At 42.5% G+C, this 19,504-nt stretch overlaps 1 protein-coding gene across 1 annotated transcript in view; it reads right to left on the bottom strand.

The window, feature by feature from the left end:
• Positions 1–19,504, bottom strand: part of ttc7a (tetratricopeptide repeat domain 7A) — a 72,818-nt gene that overhangs the window by 49,401 nt on the left and 3,913 nt on the right. The window contains 13 exon segments of the mRNA XM_030747583.1: positions 3,209–3,250; positions 3,252–3,314; positions 4,220–4,303; positions 7,473–7,610; positions 7,772–7,835; positions 10,345–10,514; positions 11,903–11,981; positions 12,700–12,766; positions 12,769–12,823; positions 13,308–13,380; positions 13,382–13,436; positions 18,067–18,235; positions 18,403–18,566. Coding sequence (XP_030603443.1) covers positions 3,209–3,250; positions 3,252–3,314; positions 4,220–4,303; positions 7,473–7,610; positions 7,772–7,835; positions 10,345–10,514; positions 11,903–11,981; positions 12,700–12,766; positions 12,769–12,823; positions 13,308–13,380; positions 13,382–13,436; positions 18,067–18,235; positions 18,403–18,566 — 1,223 coding nt within the window.

Here is a 19,504-nt window from a genome sequence, read left to right as displayed (position 1 = left end):
TGAGTAGTTTTGAATGAAAATTATATGTTTTAATAAGTGATCTCTAACCAGGGATTTCTCAGCATTTTGGTTCTCCACGAATTGACTTCAATCTTTTCAAATCTTGATCACATGGGGTTCAAATTGCCTGTGATGTAATAATAGTGAGAAATAAATGCCTAATAATGACTGTGATTTCATGCATGAGGTAGGAAATTATATTTTCTAATATTAAAGTATTCCACTATTGGATTACCGTGGGTGATTAGACATACAATTATTTTAGGTGATTTTTTTTCCAAAGGGTCTGAGAGAATCACCCATTTTTAAGGTAATGTAGAAAATGGCCAATACTCTATACACAAGAGATCTGATCTGATCCACATATGCCAGTGGCTGACTGCTCATATTTATTATATATATATATATAACTCTTTGATAAATGCTTGTAATTTTTTAATTAAATATATCAATAAGAATTATGCATTTATTAAACAATTTTTAAAATAATGTGGTTTCACACGAGAGCTTCTTTTAAGTATAAAGTTCTCTGCTGTTTCACAATGTTCAGAGGTCTGTGGGGGCAGGCAGGGTCAGCAGCGGCCGACAGAGGAAGGAGAGCCCAAGCCAACAACAAATCAGCATCTCAGTTGCATATAAGCATTAATAATTATTATTATTACTACAGCCATTAATGATGCTTTCACAGTTTTCCTGAGGAAACAGCTGATGACTTTTCCAGTCCTTCTAGATCTTGTTGGCCAAAGGGTCTCTTTCCATTGTCTTGGCTTGAGCTTAAAATAAATTTTGTGTGACAAAAAAATAATTTTATCCGAATAATTTTATTTTCATAATTGTTGAAATCCAAAATTGTAATAGAAAATATTGCTAACCACCTAGCTCAGTTACAGAGCAGTAACTATTCACTCAGCCACAGGCGGCTTCAAGGATCTCACTGAGGATGTAAAAATGTTTTTAAGTAATGCCCACAAAGTAGGGAAAACAATAAAATGATATCAAATTGCTTCCAGCTTGTAATTCCCACTTTTCCAAATAACATTAAGAAACACCAGTTAAGGACACGATGACATGTCTGCTGGATAGAAAGGCAAACCCCCATATGACTGCACATTAGCTGCAAGAAGGTTTATCTGACATGAGCATCATAGCGTACCATTCCATCATGCAGCTCTGACGCACAAGCTGAAGCTTTTGGACGAGTCCCTGCAGGTTCATGACACTGAAAATCTGTGAGGAGATAAAGAGCTGTGCTTACTAGTCAAACTAAAACTATGGAAACGATCAAGAATCAATGACATATATAATTTGCCTGTGGCTTCCCACACTGGTACAGACTGTTTTGCAGACAAGCCCACATTCTGTCAGCATCTCTGTCAGTTATCAGCATTCACATTATCAACAAATAGCCCTCAGCCATGCTAGCTGCTCCTTGCCTTGAGCTAAATGCCAACATCAGATTGCTAATACACTCACAGGGGCGATGCTAACATGCAGGTGTTACCATGTTAAATGTTAAGCTTTGAGGGCTGATGCAAGGCTGCAAGAGACCGAATCTATGAGAGTAATTTAAAGAAGAAGCAGAATAACCACTGAGAGCAAAATAATAACAATTAATAATCTTTAAAACATTATACATTTGTTGAACATAAATAATATACTTGTTCTTCACTGGGCTCCTTAGAACCCGATTATGTCACCTGCAAAATGGTTATTTAATCTCAGTGATCTTGTTGTTGGAACTGCTGGAAGCCGTAATGGTAATTAAACATGTTTAAATTATTACACAGCCTTACTTATGACCTTTGACTTATGAGAGCTTACAAAGCTCATGAGCTCTCGTCTTATCATATCTTAAATGTTCTTATATTTCATTAAAAATGACGTCTATCATTGCTGGATGTCATCACTGACAGTCCAGTTTCCTGGCACTCTCCCGTGGGTGGTGGAGAAGTTGGATTGTTTTTTCACTGCAGTGAGTTTCTCATCTGGTGGTGACACGACCCTTGTCCTCCACCTGTTTTCTTCTTTTTCCCTGTAGTCTGTCAGTCTTTTTTAAATGAACTTTGATTCCAAATATATATATTTTTTTAACATGAGCCACACAAACTCATTTTTTGTGCAGGGTAAGAACGTCTCCATGCAGATATCACTAAATGAGACCTGATGTCCTGTCAGGCAGACAGCCTCACATTTGACTCTGGAATACTTTGGTATACAAAAGTGTGACTCAGTGACTCTGAGATGCAGCTCTTGGGTTTTTTTGCAGTTTCCTCCTTGGCATTGCGTTAATATGCACCTGAATACTCACAACCTGCAAACTCCCAAAATGTCTGCTTTTATACAGGTGCTCACGCTTGCTGATGATCAGTTAATCAAGTACTGACTAGCAGCAGTTGGCTACTACTTACCCTCTTAATTCCTATGGATGCAGTAAGGTTGTACGAAGCTTCTTACCTGCTGCTTTTGCATAGTTAATAAATAATGACACTATATAATATTTCATGTTTGTTGATTGTGTGGTTCTATGGACATTGTTCTTTTGTGTTTTTGCTTTTTTGTTTAACTGGAAGATTTTTGCTTAAAAAGTAGCACCAGAGAAAAAAGTAAATCAATCCAATTTAGTGTTTAATACTAATTTCTTTTGATGGTTATCTGGGAACCCTGGATACATCCCAGGCTGAGCATATACAGTATTTGCTATTCTCTGTATCTACTCTCTATAGTTAGGTAGAGCAGTCAAGGAAAAAACAGCTCCAATTACAGAAAAATATACATGCAAAATTTAAGCAGCAACAAGTATGGCTGGGAAATGTAGTCCAAACATCACAGCAACACTTTAACAACACACATATAGACAATATATACAATAATTATACTTATAATAATTATTCTAACTGTCTAAGCCTTATAGATTTGACCCTTAAACTCTGTGTTGGGGTGTTTCATGCATACAGAATCTTTGACCTTCCCAACAAAGGAAAATCAATAGATTTTTCTATCAAAACATCAGAAAAATAAATAGACTTCTGTCAAGTGAGGCTCTTTGAATCAGTGATCTGCAGACCAATCGTGCCTTCCATAAGTAACCCTCAAAAAGGCCTGTGCTGAGCCAGGAAGAAATGGATTTTAGTTGATGTTTGTGCATTTTTTGATTTATTTTTTATTTTGTAATTTATACATGTTGAGTAGATGTTATGTGTGTATTCACCCAGTGCAGCTGATCAATGCAGACTTTAGCTGCCAGCAGGGGGCAATGAAGGGTCCTCTGGTCTCATCCTGGCACATTCTTTAAACACAGACACAGCACCAACTCCCTGAAAACACACCACACACACACACACACACACACACACACACACACACACACACACACACACACACACACACACACACACACACACACACACACACACAAGGAAACGTCAATGACAAATTGTGATTAATGTGCACACAGCAGCCACTTATCATGCAGCCACAGATGACACGGATCACTTTTAAGTGAGTGTATCAAACATACATCAACCAGCCTTACACAGCCCTAATAGACCCATTTAGACACACAGTCACTTAATACATGTAGGTCAATCATTAATGGACCACGTGCACACGCATGTGCACACTCAAGCCTCTGGCCCTAAATAGAAGTAGATCTGACAACACTGAGGCAGCCCCCTCTCCTTCTAGGGAGCAGCCTATTTCTAGAGTTCCCCATTGATCTGCAGTCACTTTATCCTGCAGATCAATTTTTCACACACACACACACACACACACACACACACACACACACACACACACACACACACACACACACACACACACACACACACACTTAGAGACTCAGATGACTGTGAGGTATTCTGAGGACTCCTATTTGAAGAATGTGCCTTTTTAACATTACAATATCTCATTGCCATGTAGTTGCATACCTGCGTATGTCTCACATGTAAGAGATGGCTTACATTAAAAGATAGAGAGAACAGATAGATGCCAGGTATTCCCATGTCAGTTTAAACAGGAATATCTGAAGTGTGCAGATCTAACAGAAGTCAACTGATTTGCCAACCCAAGCAGACTCAGTTGTTATTGCGATGTGTTGCACGTGTGGACATGAGGGGGAGGAAGGAGCACCACAGTGTGTACAGGACAGAGGCATGGCAGGAGATAGATGTCTCCTCTGGGTGTGGTGTGCTGGATGATTTAAAAGGAGAAATGAGCTCACTTTCCGGGCCGCCATGAGTGAAAGGCCCAGCTGGTGCCACAGGTGAAACTCGCTGAATGAAAACTTCATGGCTCGTTCCAGACACTGCGAGGAGAAATGCAAACGCACAAATATGCTTTAGTTATGAAACTTTGTACAAGTAGGAAGTGTAAAGTGAACAGTTCAGGTTGGACATTAAATGTATGTCTATTTTTTTTTCTCCTTTACAGAGTCACTAAACTGAATGGCCACTGTTCGCAGCCGCGTTTCTCTAGCTTGAAATCGATTGTCAGTCAGCGCTTACCACCCACTCTGTGCTGTTTCAGTACATAATGATGTGAGTGATGTGTGTGTGTGGACAAGCACAGGATGGCGTGGAGCGCCGCTCAGTCAGATGTTGTCAGTCATGCAGACGTGAGCTAAACCAAGAAAAAGTAGTAGGATTAAATAATGTGCACTTATTAGAAAGGCTGCACACAAAGTAACATGCAGACAAAGATGCCATGCTGAATAGAGCATCGGCACACAATACCAGCCTCTGCAGGATTTAATTAACTAAGAGAGTGTGGAATATGTAGCTAATTGTAGTCCTGAATGGGCTCTATATTTTCAAACATGAACTGAAGCGTGTAAGAAATGTAATGGTTCAATGCAGGTCTTTATAAAGCTATATGAAGCTGCAATTGTCTCTCCTGCTTCATAGCGGTGCTGGCCCTTGTTAACCCTGCTAAATCAGGCCCCCAAACCATTACAAATCCCTATTTAACCTCTGTTTAGAAGGGTTAATGTGTAGAACTCAGAGGAAGGTTCAGCCAAACAGTAATTAGGAAACAGAGGTGAAAAGATACAAGTGCATTAACTCTCCTACTGTGCAGTACTTTGAGCTGCACTAGTCGATATCAACTGGCCTAAATGCCAATGTGCAAACTTAAGAGTTCTTTGCTATCAACAAACAATGAAATGATAATTAACCCCGTGACAGTTGTCAGCTCAGACAGGCCTCAGCTGCCCAACAAGCCTGGAAATTAGAATTGGAAAAGTGTTTAAGAAAATTGATGAAAATACTTAATTGATTAAAGATTCCTAACAGCTGGTTTGTTAATTCAGTTCAGTTCAATTCAGTTCAATTTTATTTATATAGCACCAAATCTCAACAAACAGTCACCTCAAGGCGCATGATATTATGAGATAAAGACCCTACAATAGTGACAGACAAAAACGATCCCTTATGAGCAGCACTTGGCGAAAGTGGGAAGGAAAAAACTCCCTTTCACAGGAAGAAACTTCCAGCAGAACCAGACTGGGGGAGAGCCAGAGATTAATAATAACTCATCATGGGAACCCCTCAGCAGCCTAGGCCTATTGCAGCATAACTAAGGTATGGTTCATGGTCACCTGATCCAGCCCTAACTATAAACCGTCTCTGAATGGTGCTTGGATGTATACACTTGTGTAAAGAGTGCACAAGTACGCAGGTGTGTCATTTACCCCACAATCGCCCGATTGTGGGGTAAATGACACAATCTTGATCCTGGAAACTGAGGCTCACGTTTGGCTTGACTCATTGCTTTGTGTTGTTTTCACTTTTTGTTTATGGTCACTTTCACCAGCTGTTTAGTCAGATCTAATCACCAAAACATGACTGGGTTAAAGAAAAGGTTTGGGTGGTTTAGAATAAAATTCAACAAGCTTGTCATGAGGCTGTCACATAAGGTGGGAGACGCCATCTGTGTCGACTTAAGGGCAGCATTTGAAGCCGTGGGACCGGCTGACTGACTGACCAACCGTCTGTCTGTCCTTCTGTCCATCCTCTTAACTGCTCATTCAACTCAGGGTCACGGGCGGATGGAGCCTATCCCAGCTGATTCTGGGTGAGAGGATGGGGATACACCCAGGACACTAGTCCATCCCAGTGACTGCCCTAATGACATAAATAAACATCAATAATAACATTACCAGTGACTAATTAATATTATTAAATACTATATTTTAAGTATGAAAAGTAAATTTACTAAATTTGACTGACTCCAAATTTACAGTTATGGTCATTATAATTTACAGTTTTTCAGTCCGGTGCGATACTGAAAATATTTCTGCTACTGCTCTCACTGGACATCAGGAGACAACCGTCTCCCTGCACCTCCATTAAAATTACATTGTTCTGAGCAGAGTAAGCAGATATCATTCAGTTTGTTTAACACAAAATTGTAACTTTGCGACTCAGATTGCTGAAGATCAGCTTCAGATAAACTTCTTAATGCATTTTGTGCACAGAGTGAGGACTGTGGCCATTGACTCTGACCTCCACTGAAAGGAAGGGAACTGAAATGCTTTGTGAGCAGGAAGAATGATTACAGGGCCGCGGGGGGGGGGGGGGGGGGGGGGGGTACTCTTTTGGATAAGGGGCTATCATTTTAATGCTTGGCCTATACTTTAAATCACCACATTTTACAACTAAAAGTACATTTTTGAAATCTACTACTAATAATATGAATACACTCTTTCATGGTGTGAAATTAAAACGTGATTTCTTACTGCAGTGACATCATGGACTGAATGATGCTACAGTAATGGCCTTATTCATGACGTCAAAGACGGAAGGTATTGACTGGCTGACACCTGATTTTAAATAAATGGCCCATGCAGGCCTCATACATCAGCAAATTGATCCACTCGTGTGGGTGGATCTACCGCAGTGTGTGTGTGTGTGTGGTGTGTGTGTGTGTGTCTGCTCTGTGTGTGTGTGTGTGTGTGTGTGTGTGTGGTGTGTGTGTGTGTGTGTGTGGTGTGTGTGTGTGTGTGTGTGTGTGTGTGGTCTCCCATATAAGATGACTGATGCTATGAATCAGTGAGACTGGTGGACAAACCTAATTTGAGACAACCCCACTAACCTCCGCCTCCCTAACGTCCCACATCTGGGTAGAAAGTCACATTAGAGGGGAAACAGAAAAAAAAAAGTGAGAAAATGGAGGAGGAATTCAAAGCCAGAAAAGGAGGAAGGAGCAGAAAAGAACAGGCAGTGTGGGGGATGGTGAGAGATGAGGAAAAGACTGAGAGGCAGTGAGAGAAAAAGACACATAATCCCTGTGCTCTAAGTGATAAGGACATTCATTAAAAAGTTTGGCAAAGGCAAAGCTCTCACTAACACATCTCATCTCTCCCTCTTTTTGCTTTTCTCCCCTTAGACCTCCAGCATAGTGTGTGTCTTTACTGTGTGTGTGTGTGTGTGTGTGTGTGTGTGTGTGTGTGTGTGTGTGTGTGTGTGTCAGCACACCTCAGAGAGCATGGCGTACTGCCCCCTCCTGACCATACCAATGGTGAGCAGGTCATAGACAGAGGTGGCGTCCTGCAGGCTGGCCTGGCGAGCCTCGGCCTGATCCGGTAGACGGCTGATCACTGCGTCACCACTGGCCTGGATAAAGAGAGACACTGGATGAGGAAGCGGATGGAAAGGAGGAAGACTAAGCAAGGAAAGGTGGGAGTAAGAGGCATCTATTCTGTGTGCGTTTTGAAAGAAAAATAAAACTGAGGACAGTGTGTGTGTGTGTGTGTGTGTGTGTGTGTATACCTTACCATGGACTCTGTGATGAGCAGCAGCAAAATGGCCTCCTCCACCACGTCCTGAGGACAGAAGCAACTGCAGGGACACAGGAAATAGTACCAAGAACAGGAAGTTTATCCCTTTCTCTCACACTGACACACACACACACACACACACACACACACACCACACACACCACACACACACACACACACAAACACACACACACACACACACACACACACACACACACCACCTTTTCCAAAGGTAGACTGTTGGGAGTGTCAAGTTCCTATCTCACCTGTGGAGCTGTAACATAATACAGACCACCCTGGATATATCACTATACAGCAACTATCTCAGATGTCTCTTTCTCTCGCCCTCTTTCACACACACACACACACACACACACACACACACACACTGCTCTCAGCTTTTTTCTTCCATTCATCACTTTCTTTGCCCCTCTCCCTCTCTTGACGGCTCCGTGTCCTATTAAAGGACACATTTACCAGACACCATTGAGGCCTTTTCAAAAGAGGTAACTGATGACAAAAGCCGTGAACAATACTGAAGCACAGCCTTTCCTCGGGGTGAAACCTCCTGTTCCTCCTCTCCTTCAAATCTCAGACGTGGATTTAGATCTTCACTCATGATAGTGTGGGCTGGATTAGTCATGTTGCGGTGACTAAGTATGGCTTACAGGGCCCAAGCAACGAGCACAGGATCCCTGCAAAGAGGGTGGTGCAGAAACTAGACAACTATATGGCCATGCATTGTTGTGTGCTGTTGCATATAACCAGTTTGTTGAGTCTGGATTGGGCGAGGGATTTTTCTGCTTTCTGTCATGACCTGTGTTACTATGCTGATATATTATGTTACATAAACATTATGATAAAAGAAGCTGCCTGTAACACAAACAAACAGCAGCCTGCCGTCTGTGTCAAAAATGAATTAATGAATGAACTGAACTTCAGAGCGCTGCTCTGTGCGCTTTAAACATCATCCGAAGCAGGTATTCAGCAAGTGTGAATTAAGCCTGGGATGTGATGACCTCTAGTGGCAGGACAGAGCTGAACCACAGGTGCACTGGAAACCACCTGGGCTCAGCTTCAGAGGACACAGAGGACTTAGAAGACCACATGATTCTTTTTTTTCCAGACAAAACTTGTTTAAATGTAAAATGACAAGTAATAGCCTTATTTGTCTCCCATGCTTACAAATCAGGTCAATTTATTAAAGAACACAAAAAGATTTGTAAAAGAAAAAGGAAAAGGGAAAGGGAAGAAAAGGAAAAATAAAGCAATGTCTGGGAAGATCAACAAAGGAGGTAGCCCATGTGCAAGACTGATTAACACGTAAGACATGTTAAACCAAAATAGCAAAATTTCATTAAAGGCATGACATTATTAGGTACACTTTTTCAATATTGTTTTTGTGGCCATTTTAATACCCAATAGAGTGTGATCCAACCAACATATAGTTTATTTTCCTATGTCACATTTGTCCCCTCACCCACATTCCCCCAGACCCTAAGAAGGATCAGCAGCTAAGAAAACGCAGGTGTATAATCCAAGCACCGTCAGACTGCTTCTACAAACACTTATGAAAGAACGAGTCGCTCTGAGAGCTCAGTGAATTCCAAAGTGGTGCCGTAATAGGATGCCAGTCCAGTTGTGAAATTTCCTTGTTACTAAATATTCCACAGTCAGCTGTTAGTGGTAATATAACAAAGTGGAAGCGATTGAGAATGACTGCAATGCAGCCACAAAGTGGTAGGCCATGTAAAATCACAGAGTGCAGTCACTGGATGCTGAGGCGCATTGTGTGAAGAGGTCACCAACTTTCTGCAGAATCAATCACTACAGACCTCCAAACTTCATGTGGCCTTCAGATTAGCTCAAGAACAGTGAATAGAGAGCTTCATAGAATGGGTTTCCGTGGCTGAACAGCTGCATCCAAGCTTTACATCACCAAGCACAATGCAGTGGTGTAAAGCACGCCACCACTGGATTCTAGAGCAGTGGACATGTGTTCTCCTCCAACGTGTTGAGTTTGGTGTGAAGAACTTGACTGGCCTGCACAGAGTCCTGACCTCAACCCAGTAGAATAACTTTGAGATGAATTAGAGCAGAGACTGTGAGCCAGGCCTTCTCATCCCAACATCAGTGTCTGACCTCACAAATGTGCTTCTTAAGAAATGGTCAAAAATTCCCATAAACACTCCTAAACCTTATGGAAGCCTTCCCAGAAGAGTTGAAGCTGTTAAAGCTACAAAGGGTGGACCAATATCATAGTTAAACCCCATGGGTTAAGAATGGGATGTTAAGTTCTTGTGTGTGTGAAGGCAGACGAGTGATACTTTTGGAAATACAGTGTATGTCAAAGTACTGCAAGTGCCAAGATTGTAATAGGATGGCAAATTAGACAAAAGAGATACTCATGGTCTCAAAGTAGTAAAACAGACACTCCTTAAATATTTAGCTTGACTAAAGTAATTGTGCTTAGTGCACTGACTAAGTGGTATAACAGGATTAGAAAGGACTGAAACGACATTGCAGCAGAAAACAAAGATACTGAAATAAAAAACAGACACTATACAAACCAGTCTGTGCTGTAGCGTTGTGGCGGTTTAACGGTGGGGTAGATGGCGTCTTTGGAGGCAGCAGCTCCTTCCCTGTGAAGCCAGGCTGAGGGTGGGGGGCCCAGCGGGGGCCAGTAGCTGTCCTCACTCACAGAGCTCAGCAACACTTCTGCAAGCTTTCTTGCTGCAGACTAGGATGGAACCACAATGAATAAATGTTGCATTAATGCAATAATGGGATACTGATACTGTGGGTCCTGTAAAATTTTAAAGAACACCTATTTTTCCAGCTCCATTTTTTTTCATTTTTGAACTCTGCTAGAACAGCTTTGTATGATTCACAGTTCAAACAACCTTTATTTATCTCGTACTGGAGCAGCAGTATGAGATAAATAAGTGTGTCTGAAAAAACCTGCTTCACTCGCAGTGGAACGGTTCGCAGCCGAGTGTGAAGAGGCTGGCATGAGAATCAGCACCTCTAGTCTGAGGCCATGATCCTCAGCTGCAAAAAGGGTGGAGTGCCGTCTTTGGTTCAGGGAAGAGTTCCTGCCCCAGGTGGATGAGTTTAAGTATCTTGGGGTCTTGTTCACGAGTGAAGGAGAAGGGAGCGGGAGATCGACAGACGGATCAAGGCAGTGATGGAGACGCTGCACGCTGCACCGGTCTGTCATGGTGAAGATGGAGCTGAGTGTAAAAGCGAAGCTGTCGATTTACCGTCAATCTACATCCCCACCCTCACCTATGGTCATGAGCTTTAGGCAGTGACTGAAAGAATAGGATGGCCAATACAAGCGGCAGAAATGAGCTTCCTCCTAAGGGTGGCTGACCTCTCCCTTAGAGATAAGGTGAGCTCAGTGTAGAGCCACTGCTCCTCCACATTGAGAGGAGCCAGTTGAGCTGGCTCAGGCATCTGACTAGGATGCCTACTGGGTGCCTCTTGGTGAGTGTTCCACTTCTGTCCCGTGGGGAGGACCCCGGGCTAACCCAGTCCTCCACTCTGGAGGATTATCTCTCGGCTGGCCTGGGAACCCTTGGGTCCTTCCAGATGGTGGAGGTGGCTGGGGAGAGGGAAGCCTGGGTTTCTCTGCTTGGGCTGCTGCCCCCCGCAACCCAGCCCCGGATAAGCGGAAAAGAATGGTTGGATGGATGGATGAACAAACTGTTTTTAACTCCCTTCTCCCTCCTGTTAAGTCAACTTTCTTCTGATTGGCTGCCCCTCGCAAACATGTTTGGTGAGGCTTCATTGCTTACGTCCACAATTGTGTAACTGAGATGATTGTATTTGGGAGATCTGCTCTCAATGGCATCATACAGATCCTGAACTTTGGCTCACATGGATTATTCATATCTAATTATATCCGATTTGAAACATTGGTCATGTTTAATATGATCATCCACCGCTGTACTGGTTTTATCATACAACAAAAAAAAGGGAAAAGAAGAATTAGTCCACTTTAAATTTCCATCATCTGTGTGTGTGTGTGTGTGTGTGTGTGTGTGTGTGTGTGTGTGTGTGTGTGTGTGTGTGTGTGTGTGTGTGTGTGTGTCTGTGTGTGTGTGTGTGAGACAGGTGGCTCACCTTTCTGAAGCTCTGAGACCCTCGTGACTCCACCACCCTAAGCACCCTGCGCAGCTGGTGAGCACCCTGTGCGAGATGACTGACACACACAGTAGGTGTGTATCAGTGTGATGTATAGGTTGTGAAAGAGTAACATTAAACAAAAATAAACGTGCAGAAGAAGACGCTAGCAGATCTAACTGTTAATATCATAGTGTTACAATGTTAAAGTCCTTCTGAATGTTTAAATTAGGATCCATGCTGCCAAAAGCTTTGCTTTGACTGAAACATTCAAACACTTCTTTAAATTTTCCCACCATATTTACATTATTGTCACTGGATGAGCAAGTAAAACGCAAATATTATAGTTTTCACAGAGGCAGGATTCACTGCAGAGATATGTGTACATATGTGACAACCAAACATTCATCCAAATGCTCCTTACTTTTTTATGTCTAAGAGCAACACTGCCACCTATTGATCACAGATAAAAATTCATCTGTGCTGCACTGAGGTCAAGTGGTGCTGAAAAGCTTTGCTTGATTTCTTCTCCTCCTCTTCGCTCTAAACAAGACTAAATGAGAGAGTGCTCACGATGAAGGGACGAAACTCTGCAGTGCACAAAACAAGTTCCAGTCTGTGACTACACAGGCCAAGTGCCAACTACACAAACAAAATCAAATGGTCTAACTTGCACTCGTGTCAAAAAGAGGTTTAAATAACACTGTCAGAAAGGGGATGAGCGTATCTACAGGTTTGTCTCCTGGTATATTTTAGCATTTCAACAGGAGGACAGTTGTTATGGTTGATACACTCACCCCCTGTGCAGCAGACAAAGGTAAGCACTCTGTAATGCAGCCTGCAGGAAGTAGCCCAGTTCAATTCAGTGGCTGAATGAAATACAGTGACTTTGGCTGACTTGACGTGGGGTGTTGTTGCAACCTGAAAATACAGATACAAAACAGTTTTAACAATGGAAATGAATATAAGTTACTGTACGTTAAGAGAAATACATTTAGCTTTCAGCAGCTCCAGTACGGTGCCAGTGGTGTTTGTGTCACACTGAATGAACACAGATGAAATCAGTCAAAAGGATTCAGTATAAGAGTCACAGTAAAAATGATCCACAACAGGTAATCACTGAAATAGTACAAGATATTCAGACATATGTGTACTGGCCCTTTTCACTGTATTAGGGGATCATTATTATAGATTCATTAGCACACAATCAGTGCTTTAGTTTTGAAAGTGGTTGAGATGAAGACCATTACAACAATTCAATATTCATGTGTTCAGTTAACAATGCAATGGTTCATCTTGACAGTTATACAGCCAGGAAACACTATCAAATATTGCATGTTTGTGCTGAAATAGTAAAGAAGTAAAATGACTAAAAGCTGAACTAAACACAGCTGTAAAGACCCACCTTATCCAGCTCCTGCAGGTAGGACAGAGCTGCGTCACAGGCCCTGAGGTAACAGGACAGGCACTCCTCTTCTCCTCAGAAGACGAACACGAGACACAGCAGACAGCGTCTGGTGATCCAGAGACAGACCTGAACACACGGCGAGACAGGGGTCAGTTTACCAGCACCTGCTTCCAGTGACTAACAAAGCAGGAAGCAGGCAGGAAAACATCACAGGAGTCACAGGAGTAAAATGTGCCATTAAAAATGTAACTGCTCTAGCTTTAAACTGCTCAGGTTAAGTTGAAAATGTAATGTAGGAGCTGTGGGTGACTGGAAGAAGCCGATTCAACTGAGACAATAAATCATTATTAGTATTACTCATAACAGCTTGATATTAAGAAACATTTTAAAATGTGTCTATCGGGCGTAAATACTGAGATCCATTATGTAAAATGTAGGAGCCAGAGACTGAGCACCATGACATGGAATAAAAGCGGTGATAACTCAGCCTCTACTGCTTCAATTTGATCCATTCTTGTTATTCTGTCTGCACCTGCAATACTCAATTGCTTAGAGAGGCTTCACTGAGATAGAAATGTTCCGAAAATAGTACATGAACTGCAAAAAGTAGAAAGCACGAAATAACTGAGTGACTTTTAATGACATTAGTCTGTTTAAATGAGCTCCGCTTGAAGGAACATGGCAACAGAGTCTGTCCAGACTGAAATGTTTCAGCGTGTGCTGGATGGCTTGACAGCATTCACGAGTCCCAGAGGATGAATCCGATCTTTGATGATCCCCCCGAATTTTCCTCAAGCACCACCATGACATTAATATTTGTGAGTTTCAAGTAAAATGTCTCAGCGGTATTTGGATGGAAATTTGTGCAAAGTTATTGTCTCCCTCAGGATAGATTCTGATAAACTATAGCCATCCCAGCTGTATGGTCATAGCGTTTGCAATTAAAAATAAGACATTACCTGGAGAACAGTAAGTGTCTTGCAGTGGAAGCTGAGTTTCTTTCTGCATTTCTAAATTCATGACGATCCCGCCTCAGAGTGATATTGACAGACATGTTACTTCTAGGCTGGACTATGTCATATTCCTAAAGGTCAGTTTTTCTCAGTAGCTCTCTGAAAAAGCCTCCAGCTGATCCAAAATAGTGCGGAGTATAACTCATATTTCTATTAGCTTCCTTTTACTGGCTCCCTGTAAAATCGGGAGTTGAATTCAAAACTTTTTCCCATACAGCGAGCTAAATCACCGACCTCTGTTACATCTTAAAGACCTCTCATTGCCATGTTATCCCGATAGAACGCTTTGCACTCAGAGAGCAGGCTTACCTGTGGTTCCTAGAGTTCCAAAGGTAATGAGATGCGGAGGCTCCTCTCCTGTGGAACCAGCTCCCGGTTTGGGTTCGGGAAGCAGACACCCTCTCTGTTTCTAAGATTAGGCGTACAACTGTAATTCTACATTTAGAGTTAGCTTATGGGACACTGAAACATCCCTTAGTTGTGCTGCTATCAGCACAGGCTGCGTGGATAATCCCTGAGGTGTGCCGCACACCTCATCTTCTCGTCTCTCCCTTCGCCGTCTGTGCACATCACTCTTAGATGCCTTTAGCTTTGTGTCTCTTCTCCCCCATGGTCTCTGTTTCTTCCTCTTTCTCTGCAGGTGTCTCTGGCTCCTGAAATACATTATTCTCTGTCTAACCCACCCCCAAAACTAGTCATGGTAGATAGCTGCTCCTTCCTAAGCCTGGTTCCACCAGAGGTTTCTTCCTGTTAAAAGGGAGTTCTTCCTTCCTGTTGTCGCCAAGTGCTTTGCTCAGAGGGAATCATTTGCTTGTGTATTCTCTCTAATGTTGTGGGGTCTTCACCTTAAAGTGACTACTGCAGTAAGCTGGTACTGTAGACATAAAACTTTATTTGAACACTGTGTTTTACCTATAAATGCATTGCTGATGCATGATTACAGAAGGGCTGTTCTGTCCAGATGACGTCTTCTAGTGGAGCTAATTGTACAAACAACTGGAGGGAGCAGGAACTATTCTAGAGCGCAGGAGGCAGTGATGGACAGCAGCTCAGGCCAGGCGCCAGGCTAATCAATAAGTAGACATCATCATCCAAATATTCACATCTGACTTCATTTATAAAGCAATAGATGGAAAAGCGCAGGGAGGAGCTATGCAGCCCCACAGGATTGGATCTGTTTTCTAAGTGTTTGTGATTAATATCATTCAGTGGGCTTCAAACCAATCAAAGGAATCTGACAGTTATTGCCACAAATTCTCTTTAGTTTCATGAGCACGAGGTCACGTCCGATCATCAGGAAACAGGGAGTGTAGCCACATAATGATGATGATTATGATGAGTGAAACAAGATTATCCCGTCCTCCAGTGTAATGTTCTGTGAATGTGATCTTTGACCTTTAGTAATGCTGGTGTTCAGTGAGTCACAAAAGACAAAAATACTTAAAACTGTATCTGACTGGAAAGAGCATATTTTTAAAATGACTCCAAATTAAAATGGGATGGGGGGGGGGGGGGGGGGGGGGGGGGGGGGGGGGGGGATGCGTGTTTGGGCTTGAGGCAGCTTGACTGCATGTGTGACTGTGACTAACTGTAAATTCCTCCTTCACATATGACTCACAATTGTCGTGTTTAAAAAACAAGCATCTGTATGGAAACTGTCGAGACAAAGACCAGAGGTGGGAAATCCGTTCCAGGAGAGCGTTACGTTGTTAATTTATTCCGAATCTTCTCCCTGAAGGTGTCTCCAGGACAGTGCAGGCAGTTGGAAAGAAAATGCACGAGGAAGGGCAGGACCGCTTCGTCGGCGTCATCTGCAAGCTGAAGTTAAAAACTCAACCAAGAACACCGAACGTTACCGACGTAACTCTGTGCCCAATCAAGCTGATGTTTTCCAGCCATGTAACATTTGAATCCACAGTTTGGCCTGCTGCTTCCATTTCCACTTCCAAGCCCCATAAAAGGTCATTGTGATTTAGGGCTGTAACAACTCCTATCAGTGGAGTTAGATAAGGGATCATTAAGGAAATGTATGAAGAGAGTAGGTCAGGCTTGCTGCTGGTGTTTTTCAGGAAACCTGCCAGTTCTCAGTGCTGCCTTTGCTTACTGAAGGTCCAGGAGATGTGCTGTAAATGTAAACTGTGCAGAGGTGTAGCAGACGTCCAGAAGCCATACTGAAATACTGACGCTTTATGAAGCGCAGTTTATTTCATGTAGATCGCTTTAAAGTGAGACCACTGCACAGCTTTCTGCTCTCTACATGATGATATGGCTCAGTAGAATCCCCTATCTAATAAGCAGTAACATGAGACTATATATAATGTATGCTTGCCACCTGGCAAGCATTGGTTAGAACTGCAGGTCTGTCTCAGCACTCATACCTGGCAGTGCAAGTAGTCAAGTTTCTCCTGTGTGACATTTTTATAGTGACTGTGGCAGTGCCAGAGTGCCGGCTATTACTCCAAGGATTTGGAGGTTTATGGGAGCTCACTGGGACAGGCTTCTTTAATAAGGACATATCATCACTCTTTCACACAAGCACTGTAGGCACAGCCAAGCTCCAGTGACAGTTACAACCAGCTGGCATTAAAATCCCACATTCAGGAGCGGCGAGACGAGTGATTACAGTCAACGAAGCGTTAAAGTAGAGCTATCTAGAGGCATGTTTATAAGAGGAAAAATGACATTTTTTTTGTGGATTTTGTCAGATATATTTTTGAATAATGATCTTATTTCTAAATTAAGAGAAACGTTTTTGCTGTTAATTCCTGCTGAGTCCAAACAAATCAATTAAGGTCCGAGCAGTTGGAGTTCAGAGACTTTACAGCAGTATTGTGTGTCCTCGGCACAGACTCTACACTTGGCGGCTAGCAGTCTTCTGCTGCTGGTGCACTGCTGCCACCAACCGTCAATTAGTCAAATAGTGTAAAACCAGTAGCAAGGTTGTACAGCATGTACACGCTGATCACCCACAACTCAAATCCACTGAAAGGTGACGAGAATAACACTCACTATCACCTTACAGTGAGATGCAATGGGCTGCCCTGTGTCCTTGTATTCATATGTTTGTTACTTAGACACATCCCACTCACCTACATATTGTTGCAGATGAGGGGCATGCCTAACATGACGAAGAGTCCAACATGTTGACCTGGCCTCCAAACTCCCAATGATCTACACCCCGCAACCCACTGGACCCAAAGGAGCTGCTGCCAACATCCTTTAAAATTAAGTTAAAATTATCAGGCAGATCATTTTAATGTTAGATCTAATTGGTATATATTTGCCCTACTAGATCTTAAGTCCTGGTCCAAACTGAGTTAGTTCAAAATACTGAGTTTCTCTTTGATGCACCTGTCAAAAAAATCTGGCTTTGCAAGTCTCTTTTTTTTAATGGTACCCATTAAAACAGCTGCTGATCATGGCAACATGAAGAAACAAATCACCCAGCAGATAGTAGTATAGGACAGGAGGTGCAGAAAGATTCTGTACACCACTTTATTCAGGTAAAACTAAGGGAGGAGCATGCACAGAAAAACTGCACATGCATCATTGTGCATCCTACAGATGCAGACAGGATTCTGAGGAGAGCTTATCTTTGTTTTCTCTAAATAAGTTTGTTAAAACCTTTGATATGTTTGACTTCTTGTTTTTTTTTTTTTTATCTTTCCTGATACCAAAAAATGAACCTATTAAAATAGAAAAAAAGGAAGTTTTTGGTTTGTTTTTTTTTGTTTTTATTTTACCTTTAATCACGAATGCCTCAGCCAGCAGGCGGAGGTGGTAGGTCGGCTGGTCATCCTGCGTCAGCTCCTCCAGCCCCACCCTGGCACACATTCCCTGGGCGTCGCGGTAGCGTCCCTGCACGTAGTGCACTTTTGCCATCAGCAGCAGAGCCTCATTCAAGTACCTGGGCTGCAGGACAACAATAAAAACAAATGAAGAAGCCACACAAAGTGAAGGCTTTATAGAAGAAGCTTTCAGTGCTCTGTGCAAAAATGGTTTTAGGACTTTATTTGATTTAATGAGGAAAGTAATTTTCTACAACTACGATGACCCAAAGTAACTGAGATTGGACTAACTGTTAGATGGCCTCGGCTCAGGATGGTGTTGAGGTGGCCTTTGGCCTTGCACAGTTTGGGCTGGGTTTTGTCCACCAAAGGCTTGGACCTGCGTAACAGATCCATGTTTTCCTGCAGGCACTCCTCCAGCAGCGCCTCGGCCATCAGCAGTGTCCCATAATCATCTAAAAAAGGCGGGGGGTGGGGGGGTTGGGATTGAAAAAGTTCACAACGAGCTGAGTATGCTGAGGGTCTAAGCTAAAGGTCGCAGGTCATTTGTTTCTGTAGCCAAAGCAAACCTCCTTCAGTCCATTCAAAACAGCAATTCCCAGGGACGGCAGTTCAAAATGCCTGAGTCCTTAGGTCTATTTAGAATCTACAGTTTCCATTTCCCTAATATTTTTCTTAAATAGCTTCAACCTTGGAATAGCAGATAAACACTCCCATCCACCTACAGTCAATTCAAGTTTACATGAAACAACCCTTCTCCTGATAGGGCCTTGCCACTCAGTACTGTCCAGTAGTAAACCTCAGTTTCTGTGTACACACACACTCGATTAAAGCTTTCCTGTTTGGCTTTTTCACTGTGTGTCTGTTTTCCAGTGCCAACTCCATGAGCAGTGTTTATGCCCCGATATACTTGACATATTTTCAAGTTTGTTTTATCAGTACAGTCAAGGCTGAGCAATCTGCGAGGGGAAAACAGCAGGATGTGTTTCAGCTTGTGAGCACAGTAAGAGCTATTTAATGACTGCACACTAGTTGAGCCAAGACTTTGGCAAGAGTCAGTGTTGCAGTAAAGTAACAAAGTGCCGAGATTAAAAAAAAAAAATTCTTGTTTCAGTGGAAGAAAAAATAGAATTTAGCCTGGAGTTTGCCTCACACTCTCTCGAACATCATCGGTGCTCTGATTATCTGATTCTCTCTATTGTCATTTTAGGAACAGTCTTATCATCTCCCACTAACTGCCTCCTCTTCAGTCAGCAATTTCCTTAGATTGCAATAAACATTTGACTCTCCAGAGAAAAGGAAGAAAGGGCTTCGTTGTTCTTACTGATGAGTTTTACTTTGTGTGAAACTGGAGAAGAGTAATAAGTCTGGCTTCAATATGTTAACAATGGAT

The sequence above is a fragment of the Archocentrus centrarchus genome, chromosome 15, assembly GCF_007364275.1.
Source record: "Archocentrus centrarchus isolate MPI-CPG fArcCen1 chromosome 15, fArcCen1, whole genome shotgun sequence".
NCBI classification, from domain to species: domain Eukaryota; kingdom Metazoa; phylum Chordata; class Actinopteri; order Cichliformes; family Cichlidae; genus Archocentrus; species Archocentrus centrarchus.
The sequence above is the reverse complement of the archived record's forward strand: the minus strand, read 5'-3'. Positions and strand labels throughout refer to the sequence as shown.